Source organism: Mustela putorius, unplaced genomic scaffold, assembly GCF_011764305.1.
Source record: "Mustela putorius furo isolate JIRA1106 unplaced genomic scaffold, ASM1176430v1.1 tig00000151_pilon_pilon_pilon, whole genome shotgun sequence".
Lineage (NCBI taxonomy): Eukaryota > Metazoa > Chordata > Mammalia > Carnivora > Mustelidae > Mustela > Mustela putorius.
This window is the reverse complement of record NW_025421296.1, coordinates 4867669-4893617: the sequence shown is the minus strand read 5'-3', so window position 1 is coordinate 4893617 and position 25949 is coordinate 4867669. Positions and strand designations below refer to the sequence as shown.

General features: G+C 40.5%; 1 protein-coding gene across 2 annotated transcripts; it reads right to left on the bottom strand.

The window, feature by feature from the left end:
* Positions 1-3825: 3825 nt before the first annotated feature.
* GGH (gamma-glutamyl hydrolase) lies at positions 3826-25921 on the bottom strand. 2 transcript variants are annotated; one of them, XM_004772943.2, is made up of 9 exons: positions 25690-25921; positions 22309-22423; positions 17653-17703; positions 14584-14668; positions 11896-12037; positions 9406-9512; positions 9234-9324; positions 5929-6066; positions 3826-4261 (listed from the first exon to the last, which is right to left on the bottom strand). In XM_004772943.2, exons 1-9 carry the CDS (start codon positions 25790-25792, stop codon positions 4140-4142), a joined length of 954 nt encoding a protein of 317 aa, XP_004773000.1. In that variant the 5' UTR covers positions 25793-25921; the 3' UTR covers positions 3826-4139. The 2 variants fall into 2 exon arrangements, with proteins under 2 accessions (XP_004773000.1, XP_044931677.1); XM_045075742.1 differs by lacking the exon at positions 25690-25921 and adding an exon at positions 23940-24328.
* Positions 25922-25949: the final 28 nt, after the last annotated feature.

Here is a 25949-nt window from a genome sequence, read left to right as displayed (position 1 = left end):
CTTGATTGATTTGGTGTCTTCAGCATAGGTCTTCCCAGAAGCATCTCTATTATGCGAAGCAGAAAAACAAAACAAACAAACTCCTCTAGTCTTAACATTGCTCAGTTTAGGTAGAAGGGGAAGAGGGCTTGGGAATTGTGTCTATAGACCACAGATTTATGTACATGAAATGAAATTACCTGGCCCTTAAAAGATACTTAAAATTGTTCCCTTTCTTTTTATTAGGTCTTTTCAGGACCTTTTCATAGATCAGAAAATAAAATACCTAGTATTAGGTATAAGCTTATGTTTACACAACCGTTAGTTTTTTTAACTGACATATAATTGACATACACAACATAACGATACAATAAACCATTAGTATTTAAATAAATACAATGACTGTGCTATGAAACATTCTTTCAGTTCCTGGCAACCTCCTAAAATCTACTCTTGTAAATGGCTGAATGTAAACCCAGGTGGTTAAACCTCAGGTTAGCTTGTTCTCTTCTGACATCTAGTGTTTCTGATTCATTACTGCAAAAATACCTCTGTTCATTTTTAACTACTACTAAAATGAAAATGCTACATGGAATGAAAACTTTATTCATTTTAGAAGGAAATTTGTTAAGTGGGGTAAAATTACAAGATAAACAATGACAAAGCTTTTGTTTCTAAGGAGCAAAAGACTCCTCTCTTAGTTCTTCCCATGTGAGAGAAGTGCTGTGTTTTCTCGCTAGTCTGATAGGTTAAGACAGAGAAACCCAGCCTGGTCCCAGGGCTGTCCATGACTGCAGAGAAGGCAGGGGAAATGATAAAGGGGCACCGTTTGCCATGTACTGGGTTCAAATACTTTAGTGGGAGTTATCATTGTGCTCTGAGAAGCCACAGGACCATGCTAACCTCAGAAATGCAACCTGATGAAGAACAAGCACTTGTGTTCTCTGCAGTATGGAGATGAAGACAGCCCAGATCCCTTCAGAGAATGTCTTGTGTCAGGCCACGAGTTACAGAAAGTTGTGAGCACTCAAAAAATATCTGGCTGAATAGAAATGAGTGATGGCCTGTTCTTTTGAGGCCAGCATTCCCATTCCATTTGAAATGTTTCACATGGGTAAGAGGATGGGAAATGCCAGAGGTAAAGACTTTGGGAGTTGTTCCCCCAAAACCCTTAGACACTGACGTCAGCTGTAGTCAGGAGAAGAATCCTCATTAGCCATCTCTAATGCACAGAAAGAAAGCCACATTTACCCAATCCTTCCTCCTTTAGTTCTTTCTTCCTCTTTGTTCTCCCCATCCACATGTTCCCTCGCTCACCCTCTGTCTTTCCGCCTCTGCTCCTCTTCTGCCAACAGAGAAGGCTTGATCCTCAGTGTGGCCCACAGAGCAGTGGCGTCAGCATCACCTGGGAGCTGGTCAGAAGAGCAGATCCTCAGGCCCAACTGACCTGCTGACTCAGAATCTGCATTCTAACAAGGTCCCCAGGCGATCCCCCATGCACATAGGCTAGAAAAGCACTGCTCTAAACTAGAAGCAGTAGCAAAGAAGGTCGGGCCAACACACCAGCTCTCACAACAGGGATAGATGACTGTGGCCATGATCTGGCTCAATGCAAGGGTCTTGGGTCCATGAGAGGAGTCTTCCATGAACCTGGTATGAAGTGTAGCATCTATACTTCAGATCCTACTGCTTCTTTAATGTCTCTTTGTGCAGTATCGTCACTGCGCCCCTTGGGAGCTAGGGCAGTATCACCCTTAGACACAGGCAAGCCAAGCCCCTGCTCCAGACTGCCTGGTATGGCTCCCACTTTGGAGTACCTTCCTCAAAGTTATCCAAGTCCCTTTCCAGCGCCTGGGACTGACAGGTCAGGGCAAGGTGCTGTCTGGGCTATGGACCCCACACCTGGACCTGGTCTTGTGTGGGTCCTGGTCTTGGGAAGCACATGTCCCAACTTCTCCTAAGTGCTTCCACAGTGGTGATGAGCCAGGCATGGCCAAGTTATGGGGTTAGGGCCCTCTGAGGCTAGGCAGACCTGCTTGGGCCCTTACTCCCATTTCTCTCCTTCAAAGTCCTGTCCAACACTATTGCATTTGTGGGTCAGCAAGATGTCCTGCCTCTACAGCCTATGCAATTGCACCAGGTCCTGTGGCCAGACTCCAGTTCTAGGAGGGTATTTCTGTAAGCACAGTATTTCTTCCACAGGATTGCAGGAGATTGGGTGGCCAGAATGGTGTTGACATACCGATTTTAAGGGACTCTCATGATGGGCATAGGACAAGTTCAGGGATGTAGGTTACTGGAGATTCAAGGCCAACCCTTGGGCTAGAGCTGCATGTGTGAGCCTGTGTATTGGCCGTTATGCATCCAACTTCCAACTACAGTGTCACTTCCGGACTATAGAATGCAAAAGTAGTGAGGTGGCAACACCCATCTTTTAGCCTTCAGGCCTCCAGTCACCAGCACCTGAGGTGGTCACTCCACTCTTACCAGTGGCTGCACATGATGGTCAGGCAGCCCTCCAGGGGCAGCTGGCTATCTCCTCCTATGGCTTCCCTGTTGCTTAGTAACATCAACAGGCATCTTTAATCCGTCCTCTCTTGCCTCCATTGACAGAGCAACAGCAAGCTGCCCTGGGTCAGCCTGAAGTCAAGACAGACAAGAAAGGGACACTTGTCACCAGGATGGGACTGTTGGTGCCATAGGAAAAGCAGGAGTACTGTCAACTTTAAAAGCAATTCCATTCTTGGAATAACGTGTCTAGCGTAAGGACATAAAAAAAAAATTATATACGTGGTTGGAAAAATGGAAAACTTCATTTAAGTATGAAAGAAACCACAGCTGATATTTTCTCTGATGTGGTCATCATAATAGAAGCACAAGTGAGAAACTTTGGGAGCAATTAGAGGCTGGTCTTCATGGCAGGTTGGATGCTACGGCATCGTGAGTCATGATGAAGTCAGGATTAAGGGTTAACAGGGAACTTCTGCAATCAGGAAATTTATATTTCAACACAAGTGGGTTGGGAAGAGCCCTGGCAGTGTATCACATGGCTACCTTTTTCTAGAGGTGAGAGCCATGAACTTAGCTAGCAATAACACATTGGACAAGTCTTCACAGCATCTTTTTGCTCATGGATAGAAACTAAATCTGCCACACTTCTCTTCAAGTTCTGTGAGCTGATTAAACATGTAAATACCTTTCAATTTCTATGTTCTGTTTGGATTTATTTGCCCAAAGTTTATGGTTTGCTTTGGTATCTTCAGGTTATTGTTCCCATCTTTCTATACATAAAATCCTTCCTCATCTCCTACACCACCTTGCCCACTCTGTTTCCCGTGTTTCCACTTCTCCAGCAGCAGCTCTGAAGGACTCATGAGAACAGAGGCATACACACTGTCAACAACTCAAACTATCCTCTTTTCTGCTTTTTTTGTCCTCAAGGAATTCCTAAATTTCGAAGTTGGTGAGGGTACATGGGATGGTGAGGGAAGCGCAGATTGAGAAATGGTTAAAATGTATGCAAATAAATGTATGGCAGCTTTCAAACTACTCTCCAAGGAAAGAAAGTTTACTCCCCAGTGGTCACAAGTACTTACTGAGAGCTCATTGTGTTAAACATTGTAAGAGATAGAAAGTTCAAGACCCATGCTCTGCATTCAGTAGGTGTGCAGTTTAACCGTGGCGCTGAAAAGGCAGAAAAAGAAATATGTGTGTATACACACACTCTCTCTCTCATGTATGCATACTCACACACCTTCTCATACACACACACACCCCAATACTCCTAAGACTCAAACGAAGTAGGATTTAAAAAGCATTTAAAAAGCATCTTCGGCAAGGACGGGGTGGTGGATGGCTAGGGGAAGGTATTTATTTCCACAGTCAATCAATGTGAAAAAAATAACTGGTATTTTCAATACATTTGTTTTGTTCTAATCTTCAGGTTTGAGCTTTTCCATGAAATACACAATTATTTAATTATCAAATTGATTCATTATCAAATGTGATATAAATAGTCCAAGACACTGAATGAAGAATCAGAGCCAGCAACATCCTAGAAAAGGAATCTCTGTGGCTTTCCATTGTGCCATGAGTAGCAAGTCATTGCAACAGTTTAATCATGGAATGATTCAAAATTTCTGTTAACACATTGCAGGCTTTCAATCAAATATATAACTTTGCTGAAATGAAGAAATATTTCCAGTATAAACTGGACGGAACTGATAAATCAGTGCTTCATTCTCTTCAACCTCAGATTCAAATTGATGACTGTTTTTCCGAGCTGCAAGAAAAAGACAGTTTAATTTTTTAAAAGATAGGATAAAATTTTCCAAAGTCTACTTTATAACATTTCTTCGTATAATCAGCAGTATTAAGCAGGGGAAATACCACCAGAAAAGGAACAATGCCTTATAGGATTTCCCCCAAATAAAGCAGCACTTGATTGATCACCAGATCCAGTGAGGGGCTCACCCTCCCGCTGACCTAAACACTCACTGGGGCCTACTGTGTGCAGGACTTGCCACAGGGCCCGGGGATGGAAACTAACCAGGGCAAGGACCTAGCACTCAAGAAGCCTCGCCTAGTAACCATGCAGAATCTTCCACCGTGTGGTGCTTTCACAGTCTGTCCTCACTGAGCTGCTCCCAGAAAAAGAGAACAGAGACTGCCAAAGGTGAGGCCGATGTGGAAGTGAGAGGTAAGGCAGGAAATGTGACAAGCACGGAGGCACAGAGAAGTCAGCTGAAGTGGGAGTGGGAAGCAGGGAAGGCTCGGACTTTATCCTCGAGTGGAAATAAATACAGGCTTGCTGTACTGTTTTAGAAAGCCGGATGTTGGGAAATAGAGATAAACAGCCCCGCCAAGTGCTAATACTGCAACACACTCCACCTACCACCGTTCTCCTTTAGTCCCCTACACAGGACACGGGAATGTTCCTTGGGATTCATAGTGCACGCAGGAGAATCTTGTTTTCAGTTTGGGGTTTTTGTCATGAAACGACCCATTCAACTGCCCGTAAGCAGAGTGAATTCAGGAGGAAGTACTTTCCTAAGTACTGTGTAAGGAGGAGGGTTGATAAAACTTCAGGCAAGCTGGGAGAGGGGGGCAAACACAGCGTGTGGGAGTTCACAACCCGCCACAGTGATGCCCTGTCCCTTGCAGCAGTGTCTGTAGCTCTCACACCTGTATCACTCAACGAAAACTTAAGCACTGAGGGGTGGTTGGGTGGCTCAGTCAGTTGAGCCACTGACTCTTGATCTTGGCTCAGATACATGGTCTCAGGGTCCTGGGATCGAGCCCCGCATTGGGCTCGCTCAGTGGGGAGTCTGCTTGAGGATTCTCTCTCTTTGCCTCTGCTTCTCCCCCCTACTTTCTCTTCCACACTCGAATAAATAATCTTTAAAAACAAAAAACAAAAAAACTTAAGCATCTAAAACCAAATTCTCAATTTTGCCCACAAACAGCACAAAAATGTCTCTACGAAAGAGCAGGAAAAGCTTATTAACTGTGTCCATTGTGCCAATGCCTGCACACAGGCAGCCTTAAAATCACAGTCTGATGAGCATATATTCAATTTAAATCTTCTTGGAAAAATAACATCTACTTTTCAGAGAATGTTAAAATTAAAGCATTATTCCTAAAAAGAAGAGTAATGAAGCAAATTTTTAAAAATGTATTCAAGAAAGAAAGAAAAAAAAGAACTCAATCTTTACATTGTTGTTCAGGAATTCAGTGCACTTCAGAATGTCCAATACCGTTAACTGAAATAATTGTCCTGGTTTTATCTGAATGCTTAGTATCTCAATTTCAGGGCTTTCACATGATTTAACTTTTTGTTAAAGTTAAACTTACTGAACATCTATAGAGCAGAAGTGTAAAGAAACTTTAGACAAGGGCAATTTCCTCCAAAACTACACTAGACAATACAATTATATACCCACATATTACCTTCAGCAACAAAGAACTCAGCTAAATAAAACGCAGCCTTCACAGCATGAGGTGCATGGGAAATGCCTTCTAAATTCCCCCACTCATAAGGTGCTTTCTCTGGATGCCACTGGACACCGTACACTGGATACTTATACCCTGCATGAAGAACACAAACAAGTAAGTATTAAGAATGGTCGAAGGGGCACCTGGGTGGCTCAGTCGGTTAAGTGTCTGATTCTTGATTTTGGCTCAGGTTGTGATCTCAGGATCCTGGGATCGAGCCCTGTGTCAGGTCTGCTTGTCCCTCTCCCTCTCTCTACTCCTCCCCCCATCACGCATGCTCTCTCTGTAATAAATAAAGTCTTTTAAAAAAAAAAAGCGGTCTAAGGTATTATTACAATGGAGTTATGTTCTATATCCTACGTAAAACATTATTTTATAACTCACGATGTCAGAGTAAAATTATGCTCATTCTTCCAGAGACAAAATAAAGAATTTCAATTCACAGTGTGAACATTCACAGTACATTTCACTGATTTTCAACCTTGTACAGTCTGTAATATGATTTGCTTTCGTGGGTAATCAGAGGGAAGTAAAATACTTGAGCCTCTGAATACCCCAGTTCAACAGTCAGCTGCCCGTGTGATCAGTGATACAAGTTTCTTCCACCATAGTTCTCTTTCCCTCCCACCATCCTGCCTCTTCATCCTTTCCCATAATGATGTATTCACAGGACAATGAACTATGCCACCATTTTTTGTCCTTTTATGTAAGCCAGTTCTTCTCAGCCTAAATGATGTCCCTCTGTCTGTGGAATGGTTCCCACCCTCATAGCCGGTGTTCCACAGGGGTCATCACAGGCTACCTGGAAAGTGGCTTGGTGGAGAGTTAGGAGGCTACCGAGGAGTCCAGGTGGAAGGTAGTTAACGTAGAACAACAAGGCTAAGCTGGAGGGAGGGGAGGTATCATTTGCAAGCATCTGGGGAGCAGAAAGTGGCACACATTTTTCAGAGGTCCAGAGGTCGAGAACGAGGGCAGGAAGTCAAGGACAACATCTAAGTTTCTAACTTAGAATGATTTGGTGAATGGCAATGCTATTGTTGAAGCAAAACACAGAGGAAGGAAACCTTTAAAGAGAAGATAGTCTGTTCACTTCCCACTGGGCTCAGCAACCTTTCCCAGAATTCCCCCAGGGAATTATTGTATTTCTCGTAAACCATTCAAACTTTGACCTCCCCGCCCCCAAGCCAGTGACAAGGCCAGTTTTGAGTAACACAAACTACACCCACCAGTACCCTGGCCTCTCACTGACTCGAAGACTGTATTGTTTCTGTAAGTTTTCATTCATAGTACTTCACTTCCTTGCACAGTAGTGATTGTTTGGCCAGGAATTGCTCATTTTCCTTAAAACTTCATAATGTGGAATTCCCTTAAAATCTGGGATAAATGTAGTTTTCTCCACAGAGAATTATTTATATTCACTTCTGCCATAAACGCTGGGACACTCTCAGGCTGAGATGACTTGAAATGACTTGAGATTTACTGACCTTCCCAGTGAGTTTCATGCAGGCCATGGGTGACCAGCATGTCATATGAATGCTCAAGCCTTATTCACCACCATCCCCATTCCCTTAGGGTCAAGGTTCAAGGTGGCAATTGTTATAGGTCAGCAGCCAGGATTTGTTGAGGATCCCACTGCATGGAGGACTTTCACAGTAGGGGGTTCCTGAGCTTCCTCCTAAGTTCTCCTGATTCAACAGTAATGCTGGCTTAAATACTTCACTTAATAATATAATACCATACAATCCATTAATTCTACTACTGGGCATTTTACACAAAGAAAACAGAAGACTAATTTAAAAAGATATATGCACCCCTATGCTTATTGTATAATTAATAAGAGTCAAGATATGGAAGCAACCTAAGTGTCCAGTAATACATGGATAGATAAAGAAGATGTGGCATATACATATAAGGGAATATCACACAGCCATAAAACAGAATGAAATCTTACCCTTTGAGAAAACATGTAGCAAGAGGGCATTATGCTAAGTGAAATAAGCCAGACAAAGAGAAATACTATGTAATCTCACTTATAAGTAGAATCTCAAAAACAATACGAACAAAAGACAGAAACAGATTCATAAATACACAGAACAAATTGGTGGTTGCCAGTGGGAAAGGGGATGGGCAAAATAAGTGAAGGGGGTTACAAGTTACAACTTCTAGTTATAAAATAAGTCAGTCACAGGGATGAAAAAACAGCACGGGGAATATAGTCTATAATACTGTAGAAACTTTGTATGGTGATTGGTAAGTACACTTCCCGTGGTGAGCACTGCATAATATATAGAATTGTCAGATCCCATGTTGTACACCTAAAACTACTATAATATTGTATGTCAACTACACTTCAATTTAAAAAAAAAGTACTCCGGGGCGCCTGGGTGGCTCAGTGGGTTAAAGCCTCTGCCTTCGGCTCAGGCCCTGATCCCAGGGTCCTGGGATCGAGCCCCGCATCGGGCTCTCTGCTCCGCGGGGAGCCTGCTTCCTCCTCTGCCTGCCTCTCTGCTTACTTGTGATTTCTCTCTGTCAAATAAATAAATAAAATCTTTAAAAAAAAATAAAAATAAAAATAAAAAATAAATTAAAAAAAGTACTCCACTTCACTCCCAGAGGTTCTGGCATGAGTATCCTGTCACTTCATGAATGTATAGGTATCCCTCCACTTTCCAAAAGGCAACATTTTGCTATTTCACTGTTATGAAAACTTACATTAGCACAGTATCAGCTTTTCTTCATAAAAGCAAAAATACTCTTCTACTTTCTTTCAGGGAGCAGAAACAGGGACTCATGCAGGTCTTTCATAAAAACAAAGTGACTTAATGCAAACTTCTGGAAAGTAGAAGAATACTCTTTGCTTTGTGCCTTTGTGGCTTAGGAGTTTCATAGGAAGGCTCCACTTTTGGACAGTGGGGTAAACTTTTAGGAAGTTTTTTGGACATGAGTCATGTTTTTTGTTGTTGTTGGAGGAGACTCTGTCATGGTACTCACTCTATAGCACTGCTAGAAACAGAAGTCATTTTCTCCATTTACTCTACTCTCCCTTTATGCTTTACTCTCCTTCATCATTCCATCCATCAGATGACGGAGGTAAATCACAACTGACTTGGAACATGGAAAAAAATACATCTCCTATCCCCAAAAATTGCCTTAGCTTCTCTTTACACCCCAGAGTAACACAATTTTATTCATAAGAGAAGTATAAAATTAATATATATATACATAAGTGAAATAAAGTATATATGTGCCACGAGATATACCTTCCATGGTTGAAATAAACTCAGTCTTGCCATCTGTATTTGTAGTTAATACATTGAAAAAGTTCTTTAACTCTTCATTCATCGTAAAATTCTAGAGTATAAAAACAAAACAAAATAATTACTTCTGTAGTTAATCTAAATGCATTAATTTTACAGTTAATTAATGTAATACCGTCACGGAGAGGCTCCACTTGTGGAAATTTGCTGTCAGGGGTTCCGTTGATAATGACTTCAACAAGTCAACAGGAAAATTCTGGAACATTCTGCTCTGTGATGCACCTGAAATAATTTAAGCACAAGAGAAATAATTTAAACACAGCAAAAATCGGGACGCCTGGGTGGCTCAGTTGGTTGGACGACTGCCTTCGGCTCAGGTCATGATCCTGGAGTCCTGGGATCGAGTCCCACATTGGGCTCCCAGCTCCATGAGGAGTCTGCTTCTCTCTCTGACCTTCTCCTCGCTCATGCTCGCTCTCACTGTCTCTCTCTCAAATAAATAAATAAAAATCTTTAAAAAAAAAAAAAAAAAAACACAGCAAAAATAAAATCCACTGATCTATGGCCAAAAAGGCCCATTATTAAGACATAATCAAGATGAATAAATGATAAGCAAAACATATCATTTCCACACATGTATCCTAGTCAAACACAAAGTAAGTTTAACATACAAATTCAAGTATGTTCCATATTCAAGTACTATTCTTCTAGAATTTGAACAAGAATTACTAAAATCCTTCTGATATGATAATTATCAGGCCACCATCGAGTAAGCAGAAAATTTTAACTTGAGTTCTCTTGAAAATAGGGACAACTTACAACGTGAATATGTCTTTGTTTTCTCAGGAAACAATCCAGAACATTAAACATATTTTCAAAGGTATTTGGAATTTAAATATCTAAAAATACCAACAGTGTAGGAAAGAACATTACACAAGCCAAGAAATCTCTACTCAAGATCAAAAAGAGCAATTTATCTTGACACTAGCACTTGCTAAGTGAAGCCTCTCATTCAGCATGCTAATAATGGCTTCCAAGAGAATTCCTGCTCCTCCGATATAAAAATCTTCTTTATATAAACTTGGTTTTTCACCACATACATCCAAAATTATCTGACCTAATACATGTACTTCCCACAGAGTTCTTGCAATGATTAAGATAATGCAAGAAAGAGCTTTGAAAACTATAGAGCATTCTATGGGTTCCATGTGTAACAACTACTGCTTTCCATCCACAATCCTTACGAGAACAGGAATAGTTGACAGCACTCAACTGTGAGGATTCAGAGATCAGGTAACCTACAAGAATTTACACAGAGTGCTATAACAATTTTCCTGGTCTTTGCCCTGAGTTCCTGACAAGGAGCTTCTAACGCTCTCAGAAATTCCTGCAAAATAGTAATTTTTCGGGGGCGCCTGGGTGGCTCAGTGGGTTAAAGCTTCTGCCTTCGGCTCGGGTCATGATCCCAGGGTCCTGGGGTCAAGCCCTGCATCGAGCTGTCTGCTCCGCGGAGAGCCTGCTTCCTCCTCTCTCTCTCTGCCTGCCTCTCTGCCTACTTGTGATCTCTGTCTGTCAAATAAATAAATAAAATCTTTAAGAAAAAATAATAGTAATTTTTCGTAATGCTAACAAGGGGTCTCACAGGGGGCCCCTAGGTAGCTTCAGGAGGAGGCTGATCATCAGAAACATCGACCACATGATTAGAGTAGGTTAGGACTTGAGCCAGCCTGATTTCCAGGGATGAAAAGGGGACTGGAGACTTCAGTCACAGAGCCAATGATTTATCAATCTTGCCTTTGCAATGAAACCCAGTAAAAAATTCTAGACAAAAGAGCTCATAGGAGTTTTCCAGTTGGGGAACACACTGACAAGCCAGTAGGGTGATGTGCTCTGACTCAACATGGAGAGGACGTGGAAGCTCTCCAGTCCCTCTGGGATCTCAACCTTTACAACAAAATTGTTAGTGCAAACACAGCACCTTCCTGAGTTCTGTGAGTCATTCTGGTGAATTACTGAACTTCACGAAGGGTCATGGGAATCCTCACAATTGTGGCTGATTGGTTAGAAGTGTGGGTGGCCTGGGGATGTGACTTGTGGCTGTATCTGAAAGAAGGGACTCATTGGGAAGATAACTTATAACTATGGAGTCTGCGCTGACTCCTAGTGGCTAGTACCAGAATCAAAGCACGGTACACCACAGCTAGGGTTCAGAGTACACAGCCGAGGGAAGATGCTGTACTATCATAATTCCTAGCCCGCATGTGTAAGAGTTGTCTTCCAAGCACTTAGCACAGTAGCTGGAAAGCAGTATCTTACTTAATAGTCACAAACAATCCTCCGAGGAAAACCTTTTAAAATCAGGAAATTCAAGTCAAGGGAGGTTAAACCATTCCCCTAGGCAACAGGGATGAAGCTAGGACTCAAACTCAGGTCTGATTTTTAGAGGTCTTAATCATGCATGGTTCTGATATTACTACACGTAATGAATTATCAAAACTCAAAACTCCTAAGCCATCTTCATAGTTCAATACGTCGTCGACATCGTCAGCTTGTGTGAGTCATCTAAAAATCAGTAAACATTATGAGCGTTTCTGACACAGATCTTTGCCACTTACTCATCCTGCCCAGGTTATATTTTTAAAAGGGTCAAAAAGAGAATTCTCACCTTTAGTGAAGTTCAGCGGCATTGTAATTCCATCAGTATGAGTGAGAGTTAATAAGGACTTTCCACCACTAACCAGATATGAAAGCTCTTCGAATCCAAGGCAAGTACCCCATACAGGAAAATAGTCTCCATCGTCAAAACTCTTCGCAGAATGAAAGAGAAAACTAAGCTTATTTTAACGTTTCAAAACAAAAAATTGTACCTTTGATTTGTCATTACAAGACAGGCACCTGAGTCATGCATGTGTTTCTAAAGAATTTTCCAGGATCCATAAGGAGCCTATCACTTAATCTTTCCTCAGACCAAGCTCATACATAATCATTCCATCTTAGTTAATCAAATTATTCAATCTCAGCTGTGCTGGGAACGAGACTGACATCTGCCAGGCAACTACCAAGCAACAGAAGTAGCAATTAGGGACTGCAAATATCAAAGATAATGCTAGACAGAAGTCTATTGATACATCTGCTACAGATCTTGCTGCTTTGGATGATTGTCTGCTTTGAACACACTCTGAAGTCCTTCCTTCATTATCTTGGAATTTACAGTAATAGTTGCATCACCGCACCTTCAGCCAATTAAATTTAAATCATGGGAAACCCATGATCTGGAAGGAGAGGAACAGTCAGTAAGGAAAAGGCTAAGCAAAAGTAAAAAAAAAAAAATTTGTATAGAGTAAAAGTTGTCAACTCTTTGTACAAAAAAAGTACAAATGTATTGAGCTTTTTCAAAGGGAGTCACAACAACTAGCACGAATGGGGAAAAAGTCTTCTAGAGAATGAATTTTTGGGTTAAGTAAAGATTAAATCCATATGTACTGTAGTTACAAAACTGAGTTGTGCAACTTTTCTAAAAGCAGTGATTTTCCTGCATAGATTGTAAAATATAGCCTAACAATCACCAAATGAGGAAATGGTTAGTGTTTTCTTTTTCTTTCTGTTACTTACTGAAAAAAATACAGAATTACATTAATTCCTATACTTTCTAACATAAGGTAGGATTTTTAACACTTTCTATGCAGGTCTGGGAAATTTTACTTTTAAAAGTTAGAACTGCATATGTGAAGTCAAAAGGCCTACAGCATTTACTTATAATAAACACAAAGGAAGGTTTAACTACTGTTTTTATATGTACCAAATTTCATTTTGCGACTAAAATGTTAAGTCCTCGCTTGCTGGCACCACATCTTTCACTTACTGTGGCTCCTCCATGGAGCCTAGCAGAGCAAAGGACACAGAGTAGGACTGACCAGATCTAAGACTTCACTTCTCAAAGCTCCTTCAGTGAGAGCTGTGTGGACCCCAGTGGCTGTAGCTAAATAAGTTCAAGGTTGCAGAGCTTTTTTCCTTTGCTTTGAAATCTTCAAGTAGTTAATTACATTTCAAAAAAGTAGACTTTGGGGTCTTGAGGGTGAGGTGGCTCCTTTTTTTTTTTAATTGAGCAAGTTGGTTACATGTATTCAAAAGAAAAAATGACCACTTTATAATGTTCGTATCTATTTCCAAAATGCATTTTAAATCACTCACATTATAAAATTTCCACTTTCTTCACTTTTTCAAAAATAAAACCCTTTGAGCATATACTCAGTACATGGTACCATACTGTATGAAATGAGGAATACCTCAAAGGGTATTAAAACCATGAAATCTGCTGAGATGTGAATAACTAACCTCAAGATATTCTGTCTTCTGATACAGAAGCTCCTGAAGGTCGTGGACCCTGTCATCTTACCAAGTGGGAGCTAAATAAATGTTTGAACTATTCTACAACAAAATACTCTAAAAGTTAAGAGGGAATGGGATACCATTCCTGTTGGAGTTGGGAAAAAAAACTCTACAGAAGTGGAACAGCATGAGGGCCTGAAAAGATGGACCAAGTTGAGAATTACGGATGGAACAGAAGGAAGCATACTGAGCTGATTTAAAAGTAGAAGGACATACAATATATGCTAGAAATGCCAAACTGGCTTCAATAATGTGCAGAAGGAAAAACTAGGAAATGGGGCTGTGGACACACAATCTATGTCTAGATTCAAAGACTATGAAAGGCTACAGATGATTTAATCTAAACTTTAAAAGTTTTTAAACAAGTATCTCATATGCTAAAATTTCTTTAGGGAAATACTTAAGGGCGGGGCGAGATACAAGGGCCAGCAAGATTATAGTTCAGGAGCAAAACAGTAAGGATCTGAGGTGGAGTGCGAAGGCAGGCACAGTGTGACACACTGCAAAGGACTCAAGAGGCTCGGCCTGGTGACTGAATATGGAGTCTAGGATAACTGTGAAGAAAGGTCAAAGTCCATCCTATTTGACCTTCCCAACCTATTTGACCTGACCTTACTCCAAAAGTCAGGACGAAGAGCAGCTTTCAAGAGGAGATGAGAATTAGTAACATAGGAACAACGCCTGATACATTAAAAAACAAAAAACAAAAAACAGCTTATTAAGCCAGCATGAAGACCTGGTTCTTATTAATGAACACTAATACAGAGGGCCAGTGTGCGGGGCTCTGGTTCCCTTGAAAGCCCACAGGAAACAGGGTGAGCGCCCCTATAGGCTGTTACAGAGCAGGAAACTCAAAAGATAAAGGGTAATTAAGGGAAGTATTAACCACATGAGTCAGACAGAATTATCCTCATGGAAAATTACAAAAACCCACCTGGAGTAATAGGTAATAACTGATATCTACCTGTTTGGCAAAGTCGTAAAATTTTTTGGCTGTGAGAGCATAACCTGACTTCTCGAGATTAACGCTTCCTCCAGGGAAAAGGATCCTGAAGAAAATCAAATAGGGTGCATTTCAATCCCACGGCCCACAGGAAATAAACACATTTTTTGTTTTAAAACAATTTTTTTCCTTATCACGCAAGCAACAGATCATTAAAGAAAACTGTGGCAAAAAATATATAAAATATTCATACTCCTACACATTTACACTCCTACACATTTGTAAACTGCCACAGTTAACAATACTTCTAGAAGCCCATGTTCTTCCAAAACTTCTTCAATAAACATGTTCATTTTTGAGATAGAGTGTGCAAAAGTTAAGGATAAATAGGTGGGGGGAAGGAAGGAGAGTACACAAAGCTAGAAATAAGTCAAGATAAAATTCCAGGTACACCTAGGTCTAAATCAAGCAATCAGTGATGCCAAAATCAACTGGAGGCCCGTAATCAGGAGTCAGTTTTGGCTCACGGAGAATTATTTTCAACCATAAAGAACAAGCTGTTCATAATAACATATGTAGGCTAGAATTAAATATCCATGAGAATTTAATTTTTTATTATCACCCTGAAATTTCTTCCAAAATATTCACACTATTAAAAAAAACTTTGAAAAAGAACAAAATTACAATTCTGGAAAAAGTTTGGGAAAAAAGAGGGGAAGTTACGTTTGATTTTATTTTACTCTACCCATAAAGGAGAGATACAGAAAAATATTTACTGTGTTTTTGTATCGACTTTTTAAATTAACTTCAGTTTTAAAATTTATAACAAGTCTTGAAATAACTAAAGATATTCAAAAAAGATTACAAAAGCTGGATTAAATGTATTAAAATTTTGAAAATACTTAAATATGAATTTGAGATATGTGAACACTCACTTCTTTTTAAGAGAGAGCATACACGCAATTACGGGTGGAGGGGCAGAGGGAAAGGGAGATACAGAATCCCAACCAGGCTCCATGCTCAGTGCACAGCCTGATGCAGGGCTTGATCCCACGACCCTGAGATCATGAACTGGGCCAAAACCAAGAGCTGGATGCTTAACCAATTAAGCCACCCAGGCTCCCCGAAAGTTCACTTTTGAGACTATTGTTCATTCAACAAATATATTCTGCTTCTTGGTATTAACTTGGAGAGACAAGGATGAGGAACTTTTCATAGTCTGGTAGAAAACTTATAAACTATAAGGTAGATCCATGCAGAAAACCCTACAATTAGAAGTGGTTTAATGAAGACTCAGTAGCAGTTCTCCCTTTTCATTCACTCAGGGTCTAAAAAGATGCCACTGATCAAATCTAGTGTGTTTAATGCCAAAGTCCTTTCATAAAATAAAATTTGACTATCTTGCCCAGATTAGGAAATCCCTTTAGAAACAAGCCTTTTCATCTCTGTATTCCTCCACAAAGCAGTATGAAGTCTACTGCGCAATAGGGGTTCAATGAAGGAGATTCTGAAGTTGCATGAGAGTGTAGTTCATTTTCTGGTATATATTTTTATGTGTATTTCTGAGTTTCTACCATATATTCTGACCTTGACTTACTTTCCTATGCCAAAGTACACATGCATAATGGGCACTATAAATGTTTTACTCACACCTTTTTTCCTTTTTTAAAGTAGTAACAAACACAGTTTTTAAAAGTGGAAAAAATAAAAACTCTTTATAAAAGCTTTATCATAAAATAGACTCCCTGCACCCAAAGTCCAATAAAAAAACAAACCACCATTAGGGGCGCCTGGGTGGCTCAGCTGTTGAGTGTTCGATACTTGATTTTGGCTCAGGTCATGATGTCAGGGTTATAGGATCAAGCCCCATGCAGGGCTCCATGCTCAGTTGGTTGTCTCTTTCTCCCTCTCCCCACCCCCCCACTCCTGTCTTGCCCCTGAGGGCATGTGCTCTCTCTCTCTGTTCCAAATAAATAAATAAAAATTTTTAAAAACCACAACCTTTAAAATCTGTGTGTTTACCTTATAGATTATACTGTGCTAATCTCCTAATCCTTACCTTAAAAAAAAAAAAAGCAAATGGGAGTATATTATAAATACCATTATGTGCCTTGCTTTTTTTTACGTAACAATATCACATCGATCACATGACCATAGTGATCCAAGCCAGTATCTACAGATACCTTCATTTTTTAAATCTGTAATAATACTCTATTATATGCATGCTGTCTTTTTTTTTTTTTTTAAACCCAGTTCCCAACTGATAGACTACCCGGCAGTTTCTAAACTGTAGGTATTTCAGACAATTCTGCAACGTGTATGTTTGGGCCTAAGTTTCCACATAACAGGGAATATATTTATAAAATAAAATTCCTTCTGACCGATTTCCTGGGTCAAAAGGTATGTGCATTATTTCTGAAATGAAATTTCAACAGATATTGCAAAACTACACCACAGAAAACTGTATAACTTATACACTCGTAAAGTATGAGAATACTTGTTACCTCACAGCCTCACTATAGAATATTTACAAATTTTCTGATCTTTGTCAGCTTGTTAGTTTAAAAAGTTTATAATTGCTATAATTAGGTAACCTTTAGTTATGAGTAATGTTGAACATTTTTCATGTGATTAAAAGCTTTATTCTTTTGAGCTAGTCAATCACATATTTTGTGGTGAAGCCAGAGGACAGAAAACTTTTTTCCAAGTTCTATTCAAAATGTCTTCTGAAAGATAACCAATTATTATACTCAGGTTTAGGACTTCTAAATCCCCTCTAAGCAAACAGTATGTCATGCCATTCAAAGTGACCTCAGAACATTTGAGACAAGCATTAAAAGAACAACGATAATGTCACACGTTAAAAAAAACCTAAACATATCTACTATGCAACATTTACTTCTTAAGCTGCCTTCCCTCTGCAAGCTCTGTCATCTCTCAACAAAACAATTCCTATAAAAGAACCCAGAACACTAACATTATACCACAATAAGATAGTTACACAGAAACATGTAAGTTTCTAAGTATGTTTTTGCAAATGCAGACTATATCCATCTCATTCCCCGGATTAAATCAACGCTGCCAACTTACCCATTAATAGATTGGAAAAGCTTTTCATACTTTTCAGCTGTAAGATCAGGCCTGAAAACGATAAAACAGTTATAAAACAACCATTTCCATGCCTAAGGAAAAAAGTAAGGCTATAAGTGAAGTCCCCACATTAATTGAAAAAAAAAAAAAAGAAAGAAAGAAAAAATTCTTAAATACCAGACAGTATTTCTCTCCCTTCCCTTCCTAGAGGTATTTTTTCAAACTACATACACATCACATACTATAATTATATCCTTGTTTTGGTAATCAGACAAGTAAACATGTTTTGCTGTGTTCTCATTTAATACTGTGAAGTACGTGCTAATATGGAAAACATAAAAGACCATGAGATCGGGCAATAGTAATTTCTCTGCTCGCTGAGAACTATCAAAAACATGTAAGGTAGGCGCCTGGGTGACTCAGTGGGTTAAAACCTCTGTCTTCGGCTCAGGTCATGATCTCAAGGTCCTGGGATCGAGCCCCACATTGTGCTCTCTGCTCCGTGGGGAGCCTGCTTCCTCCTCCCTCTCTGCCTGCCTCTCTGCCTACTTGTGATCTCTGTCAAATAAATAAATAAATAAAATATTTTTAAAAATGTAAGGATATTCAGTAGTTTTGTATAAAGATGAAATAAAGAGATTTATTAGTAAGTTTCCCTTAACTGCAGGCAGTTTGGGCAGATAAAAACAATACATACAAATGCCAAATCTCGGGTTCATCCCACTCCCATCACTAACTGCAAAGATCTGGAGACCACTGTGTATCCAAAAGTCAGAAGAGTTCAGATCTAGGGACAGGCTACATGCACATCACGGTAGACGGAGCAATTATGCTGCAGCTAACTTGCCTGGGTATTCTGTAGCTCCTTTCATCGAACACCACTTAAGAGCTCCTAACATCACCATGCTATTGATGATTTTATCCCCTTCTCCAGAAAAAAAGTAATGGGACTCATCTGTGATAATTTCGTTAAATCACAGTAAAATGAGTTTGCTCTTCCAAAAGTTCAAGAAAATGCAGGAACGAGAGAAGAGAGCATCATGGTTATGAAATTCCTGTAAGAATTTTCCTATATTAAACACTCTTCTGGTTCTATAAGAGAATAACAAGGAATGATGCCCTCTCAATCAGCCATAAAAGAAGTAGGTTTATGATCAAATGTCAACCACCGTCCACTTCTGCCCCAGGGAATGTTTTAGGGGGAGTCAGAACACATCTCCCATTACTAATACACTTATGATGCCCAGAACTTCGCTGTACTTTATTGTGCTAGGTTCTTTTCTAAGTCCAAATGGGGTTTACAAGTCCGGGTCTATTTAGAAGTTCATATGGGTACCTGGATGGCTCAGTCGGTTAAGCATCGGACTCTCAATTCTGGCTCAGGTCATGATCTCCCTTCCTGTTAGGTTTCACATTCAGCGGGGAGTCTGCTGGAGATTCTCTCCCTCTTCCTCTCCCTGTCCCCATTCTTGCTCTCTCTCTCTCTCAAATGAATACATAAATCTTTAAAAACAAACAAACAAGCAAACAAAAAAACAAAAGAGGGGCTTCTAGATGGCTCAGTCAGTTAAGCGTCTGCCTTAGCTCAGGTCATAATCCCAGGGTCCTGGAATGGAGCCCCGAATCAGTCTCCTTGCTTCTCCCTCTCCCATTCCCCCCGCTTGTTCTCTCTCTTGCTCTCTCTCTCTCAGATCTTTAAAATAATTAATTTAATTTTTTTTAAAAAGTTCACAATACTCCTCTTCCCAGCAGTGAACTATAAAGCAATGGGTGATATTGCAGTGGTGCTTACCTTTATCTTAGATGGGAGAATAAATGGGCAAGTGGTCCTGACTCAAGAAGTGACAGGGAGATTCAAATGTGAGTCCATGTTCCCAGTGTTCTGCCAGTCTCATCTCCCCAGACTGGGTCAATAAAAAGGGAACCAAACAGTCAGGATCCAGAATCTTCCCCATGGACATTTAAACCAGGACAGTCATCACTGGAATGGATTTAGATCACTCAGCTACATTCCAGGGACTTCCCCAGCAAGCCCTGCAGGCTGGTTTTAGTCATTTCATCAATTCTACATAAACAGCTCCCATACTGTCCATGACTGGACTTTTAGACCCTGCCGATCATTCTTAAGGGGCTTAATTGCTGAGGGGAGGAGGGGATGAAGTGTCATGAACTCCCGTGGCCCAGAGACTGGACAGGAAAGACAGGCCAGATCCTTTTCTTTGAATACAGATATTATTTGCATGTTGTCAGACTGTTGAGAAACTGAAGACCTTCTCAGTAGGGTATGAAAGAGTTTATTTTCTCTTTAACTAAAAGAAAACTGCTTAAGCCCGGTGATGACGGCAGATGAAACAGTTTCAGCAGTGTGAAAAGGAGTTAACAGGCATTGCTGGGCACTTGATTTATTTAAAGTCAGCCCCAGATGACTGTCTTGGAAAACAAACAAGCAAACAAAAAAAGGTCAGAAATTCAGACTTTTATAAAGTCTTCTTATTTGTAAATGTTTAGAACTTTTTTTTTTTTAAAGATTTTATTTATTCATTTGATAGAGAGAGGCCGCGAGAGAGGGAACACAAGCAGGAGGAGTGGGAGAGGGTGAAGCAGGCTCCCTGAAGAGTAGGGAGCCCAACATGGGGCTCAATCCCAGGAGAGGAAGAAGCTGGCTCCCCACTGAGCAGGGAGCCTGAGGTCGGGCTCAATTTCAGGACCCTGGAATCATGACCTGAGCCGAAGGTAGATGCTTACTGACTGAACCACGCACGTGCCCCTAAAACTGTTTTTAAAACAGTGTGTGAACAAAACACATTTTACAACCAGAAGCAGCCCGTGGGCTGTCCCATGCTACCCCCCAAGAGGATGCTCCATTGGTCCCACTAGTCCCACAGTGGGGATTTATGATAACCTCAGGGTACCAGGCACCTGAGAAGGTAGAAGACCAAAACAAACTTCTTTATCTATTCCAGAATTCTGCCTAAGTCTCCCATCCTCCTCCTGTTCCCTTCTAAACTATGGAAGTTGGCTCCCAGCATCCAAAATCCAGAAATAAAGTCAACATTGTCAGTGTGAACATTTCATTCCCATTCTATGTGGGATCATCCCTTAGAGGTTACTCTGGGAATTTAGCTGCCATGTATTACATTGTTTCTGTAGGATTAAATGATTCTAATTCCAAGCAATGTACCTTAAAATGAACTTTTGAAACCTGAGCTGGAAATTTACTTTCATGCTGACAGTCATGTTTTCAGTGACTCTGTCATAAATATCAGCATTCTGCTGCTAGTCATTAGGTTTCAAAACTTTCTCAGTTTCAAAACATCCCCAGTTTCAAAACTTCCCAAGTTTCAAAACTTGTTCAGTTTCAAAACTTGTAATTCTCAGCTATTCCTCCCTATGTCCTTTCATTCTATTAGTCATCAAATCTTGCTAATACTTTTAGAGAACACTTCTCCATTGATTCTACAAGTAAGCCACGCCCTTGTCACTTCACGCCGAGCCTACCTCTGGTCTGCACCTGCAGACCAGTCTCTGAACTGGTCTACCTGCCTGTGTCTCTCCCACTTCCCACCCAGGTTATCAGCACTAATGTCCTAAAAAAACACTAGCAGAAAAAGTTCCCATGATCAAAACTTTGAAATGCTGTTCTGAAGACTGTACGTTACTTCCTCAGGTCTAAAATTCCAGTGTTATCTGAGTTCCAAATAAAGTTTCATTTGAAAAATTAGATTTGGTATAAAAAAAACAAAAACGAAAAATGAATGTCAAAAGTAAATGGGTAGAGATAGTTAGTTAAATGTAAAGATCAAGCAAGAAGATGATCTTAATAAGCTAAACATAAAACCATTTTGTGGTATAATTCTTTCAGTTGTAATGTTTGCATTTTGACTATTATTGTTTTATTTGAACAGTTTCTTTCCTTTGTTATAGCTTTTTAACATGGAATTAATTACATAAACAGGTTGCCCAAAGCAACCAGCTGGGCTTTGTATGTGAAATCACTTATAATGAAATAGACAGGAGAGCTGGAAGATTCTAAAATATGTTAGTTTTGGGTGAATAGATATTATAAATACTTTCAAAGTTTTGTCTGTTAAAAAATTCAATTCTTTCCAAATCAAAATATGACATGTCATTTTAGTCTTACTAGGGCATTATATCACAAAAAAATAATGTAGCACCTTTAAGATTGGAATTCTTGTAATTTATACTGAAGCAACACTGCAGTGTTAGTCATTTACAAACCTTTTAAGTAGAGTATAAAAGTATTTTAAAAGTCATCTTCTTTAAAAATCTCTTTTATTGCATAAGTGTTTCCTCTCCCTAATATTATAGAATAAAGCTGGTTAAGTTATCCATTCTTTTACTCCATTATTTTCCAAATGTCTGATGACTTCTACTTTCCCTGGGGTATAGGAAACTATCATTTCATTCTTTACCTAACATGTTTGACAGACCTCTAATAGCACTATAAGTACAAATACCTTCCTACTTTAAACAATTTAATGGTTCTAAGCATTAGATTTGGCAAGAATCAGGAGTAATGTTACCACATTTAAATGATGCAATCATAGCAAAGGAAACATTAATTTTTGAGCTAAAAATTATTTGAGATAACACAGGAGTTTTTATGTATACAGTGTAAAAAATACTGGCTCATACCTTATTGGTACAACTCTTGCACCTGCAGACTCCAGATACTTTACATAGGATGCAGCAATATAGTATTTTCCCAGGCTTCTCATGTCCTTATTACGGGACGTTTGCATTAATACTCCTAAATTACAAAGGAAGGAAGGAAGGAAGAAAATGAAAGAGTGAAAGAAAAAAATTAAGAGGGGGTGGAGGGAGGGAAGGGAAGTGAAGAGGGAAGGGAGGGAGAAAAGGAAAAAAAAGAAAAAAGAAAAGGGAAAAGAAAGAAGAAAAGGAAAAATAGTTTTAATTTCAAGCAATTTCCTTTTTTTCTTACTCAGAAACTGAAACACATCACAGTAAAAATACCACTATTTTGGGGCGCCTGAGTAGCTCAGTCCGTTATGCATCTGCTTTCAGCTCCGGTCATGATCCCAGAGTCCTGGGATTGAGACTGGCATTGGGCTCCTTGCTCAGAAAAGAGCCTGCTTCTCCCTCTGCCTGCAGCTCCCCCTGCTTGTGTGCTCACTCTCGCGCGCTCGTGCGCTCTCTCTCTCTCTGACAAATAAAATCTTTAAAAAAAGATATCAATATTTAATTTGCTTAATTCACAGAATTAAATACAAAACTTCTTCTGTAAGTACAGCAATAGACTTTGGGAAAAGACAGTGGAAGCTGATCTAAGTTTTAAGTAATTGCCTTTCTCTCTCACCGCATCAAGGAGACCAAGTAAGCTCCAAAGCAGGTTTACAATAGCACCAGCCTCCTTTATACAACCTAGAATCAATCTCACATCCTTAAGTCTAGAAGAAGGACTCTCCTCTCCCACACACTCAAAGGCACACTCTTTCCTTGACAATAAAGCAGAAGAGTGGAAATATCTTGTCTACATCTCTCCAACATCAGCAACATAATCTAAGCAACCAACATATTGCCTCCTCCCCTTCAGACTATTACAATAGCTTCTGAAAAGGTCTCTCTGTATCTTTTCTTAAACAATCCTCAACAACTGCCACCAGTGCTCCACCTGGAAATAAATCTGATCATATCACCATTCATTCATTAACTTCTTCATTCAGTATATTACTGAATCATAATATATACAAGGTACTGAACGTGCTGGAGACACATGAATGAACAAAACAAAAATCCTTCCCCTGTGGGCTTTGATCCTAGTATGTGGGAGGGAGAGAAGAGTGGACAAATAGTTAACAAGATAAAAAGTTAAAATATAAAGTCTGGTGACTGGAGGTAAATGCTAAGGAAAAAAAAGTAAAGCAGAGTAAGAAGGTGTGTTTTGGAGAAGGGGAAGAGTTGGTCCCATTCATTCAGGGCAAAAAAGTCTTACATATGATGCTAGGCCAGGCAATACCTCCCTGAGCAGGTACAACATGACATTTGAGCCAGAACTTCAGAGAGATGAGGAAGTAAGCCATATAACTGGAAGAAGAGGGATCCAGGGTGGGGGAAAAGCAAGTGCAAAGGCCCTAAGTCGGGTGTGTGCCTGTCACATCTCAAGGAGTCTATTAATAGAGCTCCAGGAGCAAGGGGAGAAAACAATAAGAAACGAGATCAGGGATAACAAATCAATGGGACCATCTCCTTGTTTAAGTATCCCAGTGGGTTCCTAGACGTTCATAAACTCTACACGGCCCACCTACCTCTCAGGCTGCCTCTTACCACTGAAACCTCAGCCCCAGCACAGTACTGGCATCCAATATACATCAAAACATGTCTGTCTGGAGATACACCTGTGCCAGTATCATTCATTGCTTCACCATCTGGAACACTTCACAGTCTCTGTAGGCCACCTGACATGAAGAGATGTCTATACCAATCACTTCTCGATTTCCAGCTTGTCACAAAAATTGGAATTTGTCAGGCACTCAGTTAACACATGCCAAATGCCAAAATTTGTTAAGACTGTTTTATTGTTGTGGATAAGTAAGATGGTCTTCACTGAGGAAAATGAAACGTGTCAGGGAAAGAATGAAGACGTGTCACAGGAAATGAGGAAAGCAGTGGTACAAGGCAGGCAAGGTGAAGTGCCACAAAAAAAAGGTTAGGGTTTGGGGCATGTGAACCTAAGTACCAGAAAGGAGAAAAAGTACATTAGAATAGGGAAGTTCCACCAACTTCTTCCCAACCCAGCTCCTTTACCCAGCTACTCACTTTTCCCACCTGTGGGGGTTAAAAACTCAAGATGTAAGTCCCTCAAAATGTGACCAAAATTCCACCCATAGTTTAAGGCCACCTCACAACTCCGTGGTTTCCTTCGCACTTCTAATTCAATGCCTTGAACACAGTAGGTGCTTAGTTAACTATTTTGTCTTAAGTGATGTGACTAAAAGCACACTCCCTTTTTCTATAATTGACCCTGGACTACCACTGTTTCTAGGAAAGGAAAAAGAATCCCCCCACCCTTTTTTCCTTTTTCCCTCCTCTCTATACTCACAATTTCCAACACACTACATAGAATTTTATTTTGAGTTAATTCTCCTTGGAGACTCTAACCACCATTTTAAACAGCTAGGAAATAAGGCTTTCCAAGTTCCAAATATTGATACAGAACCCATTTGAAAATCAGGCCTTAGCAATACTTATGGGGAAAAAAAAAAAAAAAACAAACTCATTTACTTACCATTTATTTACAGAATATGATGCTCCTCTTCCCAGAAGGGAAAAGAGTTTGAATGGCATAATACTACCTCTAAAATAAAGCCAGTCTTAATTGTCTAACATAAATTGCTTTTGGCAAATTTTAATTCCAGGCTGATGGATTTCTCCCGGGTAGCCTTCCCCTTCCCTGTCTCGAATGTCTGCTCGGATAACGCAAACTGATTTTACTCTTTAAAAACATAAATTTGTTGGACACGAAAAATTACATGCTTCACTTTAACACCACGTAGACCTGACATTAGGATTATACTAGACACTTCTGCCCTCCAGTGCTGAAGATGACAACAGCCAAAGTATACCATAATTTCTTGATTTTGGTCAATTCGGTTTTTATAGGGATAATACAATGTGCCTTAAAGTACGCCCTCGCTCCATGAAATTTTAATAAACGTAACATATGTCCAGAGTTTGGTGAGTTCGTGGAAATTCCTAGCTCCGAAGAAAATTCCCAGCTAAGAAGAAAACAATCCGCAGGCTTCTTCTCCCCAGCGCACCCTGCTCCCTGCCAACTTCAAGAGCCAAATGAATCTGAGGAAACCACCAGGCATTAGCTCTATTTCGGCACAATCGAAATGGTGCTCGGCTCTTGCTCGTGCTACAAATGAAGGCACAGACGGCAACCCCGGACTCGGGTATTTCCAAGGCCGGACGGAGCAGCTGGAGCCCAGCAGCCGGCAGTGCCCAGGACGGACACCCGGCCTCAGGCCCGCGGCTCCCACCCAGCCTCCTTACCGATGATGGGATTCTTGGAGGCTAGAGAGGCGCACAGCCCGGGGCTCGCCGCCCCGCACAGAACCAGGCCCAGCACACACAGGAGGCGCTCCAGTCTCGCCATCGTGCTCGCCGCCTCCCGCCGCCTTTCAAAGGCACAGCTGGCAGGGCACCCTGGCCTGCTGCAGCGGCGGCGGAGGCGGCGGCGGCGCCGTACGCGGTCTCCGGCCCGCGCGGGGGCGGCCGGCTGGGGCGGCGCTCCGCCGCGGGGGCCTATGGGA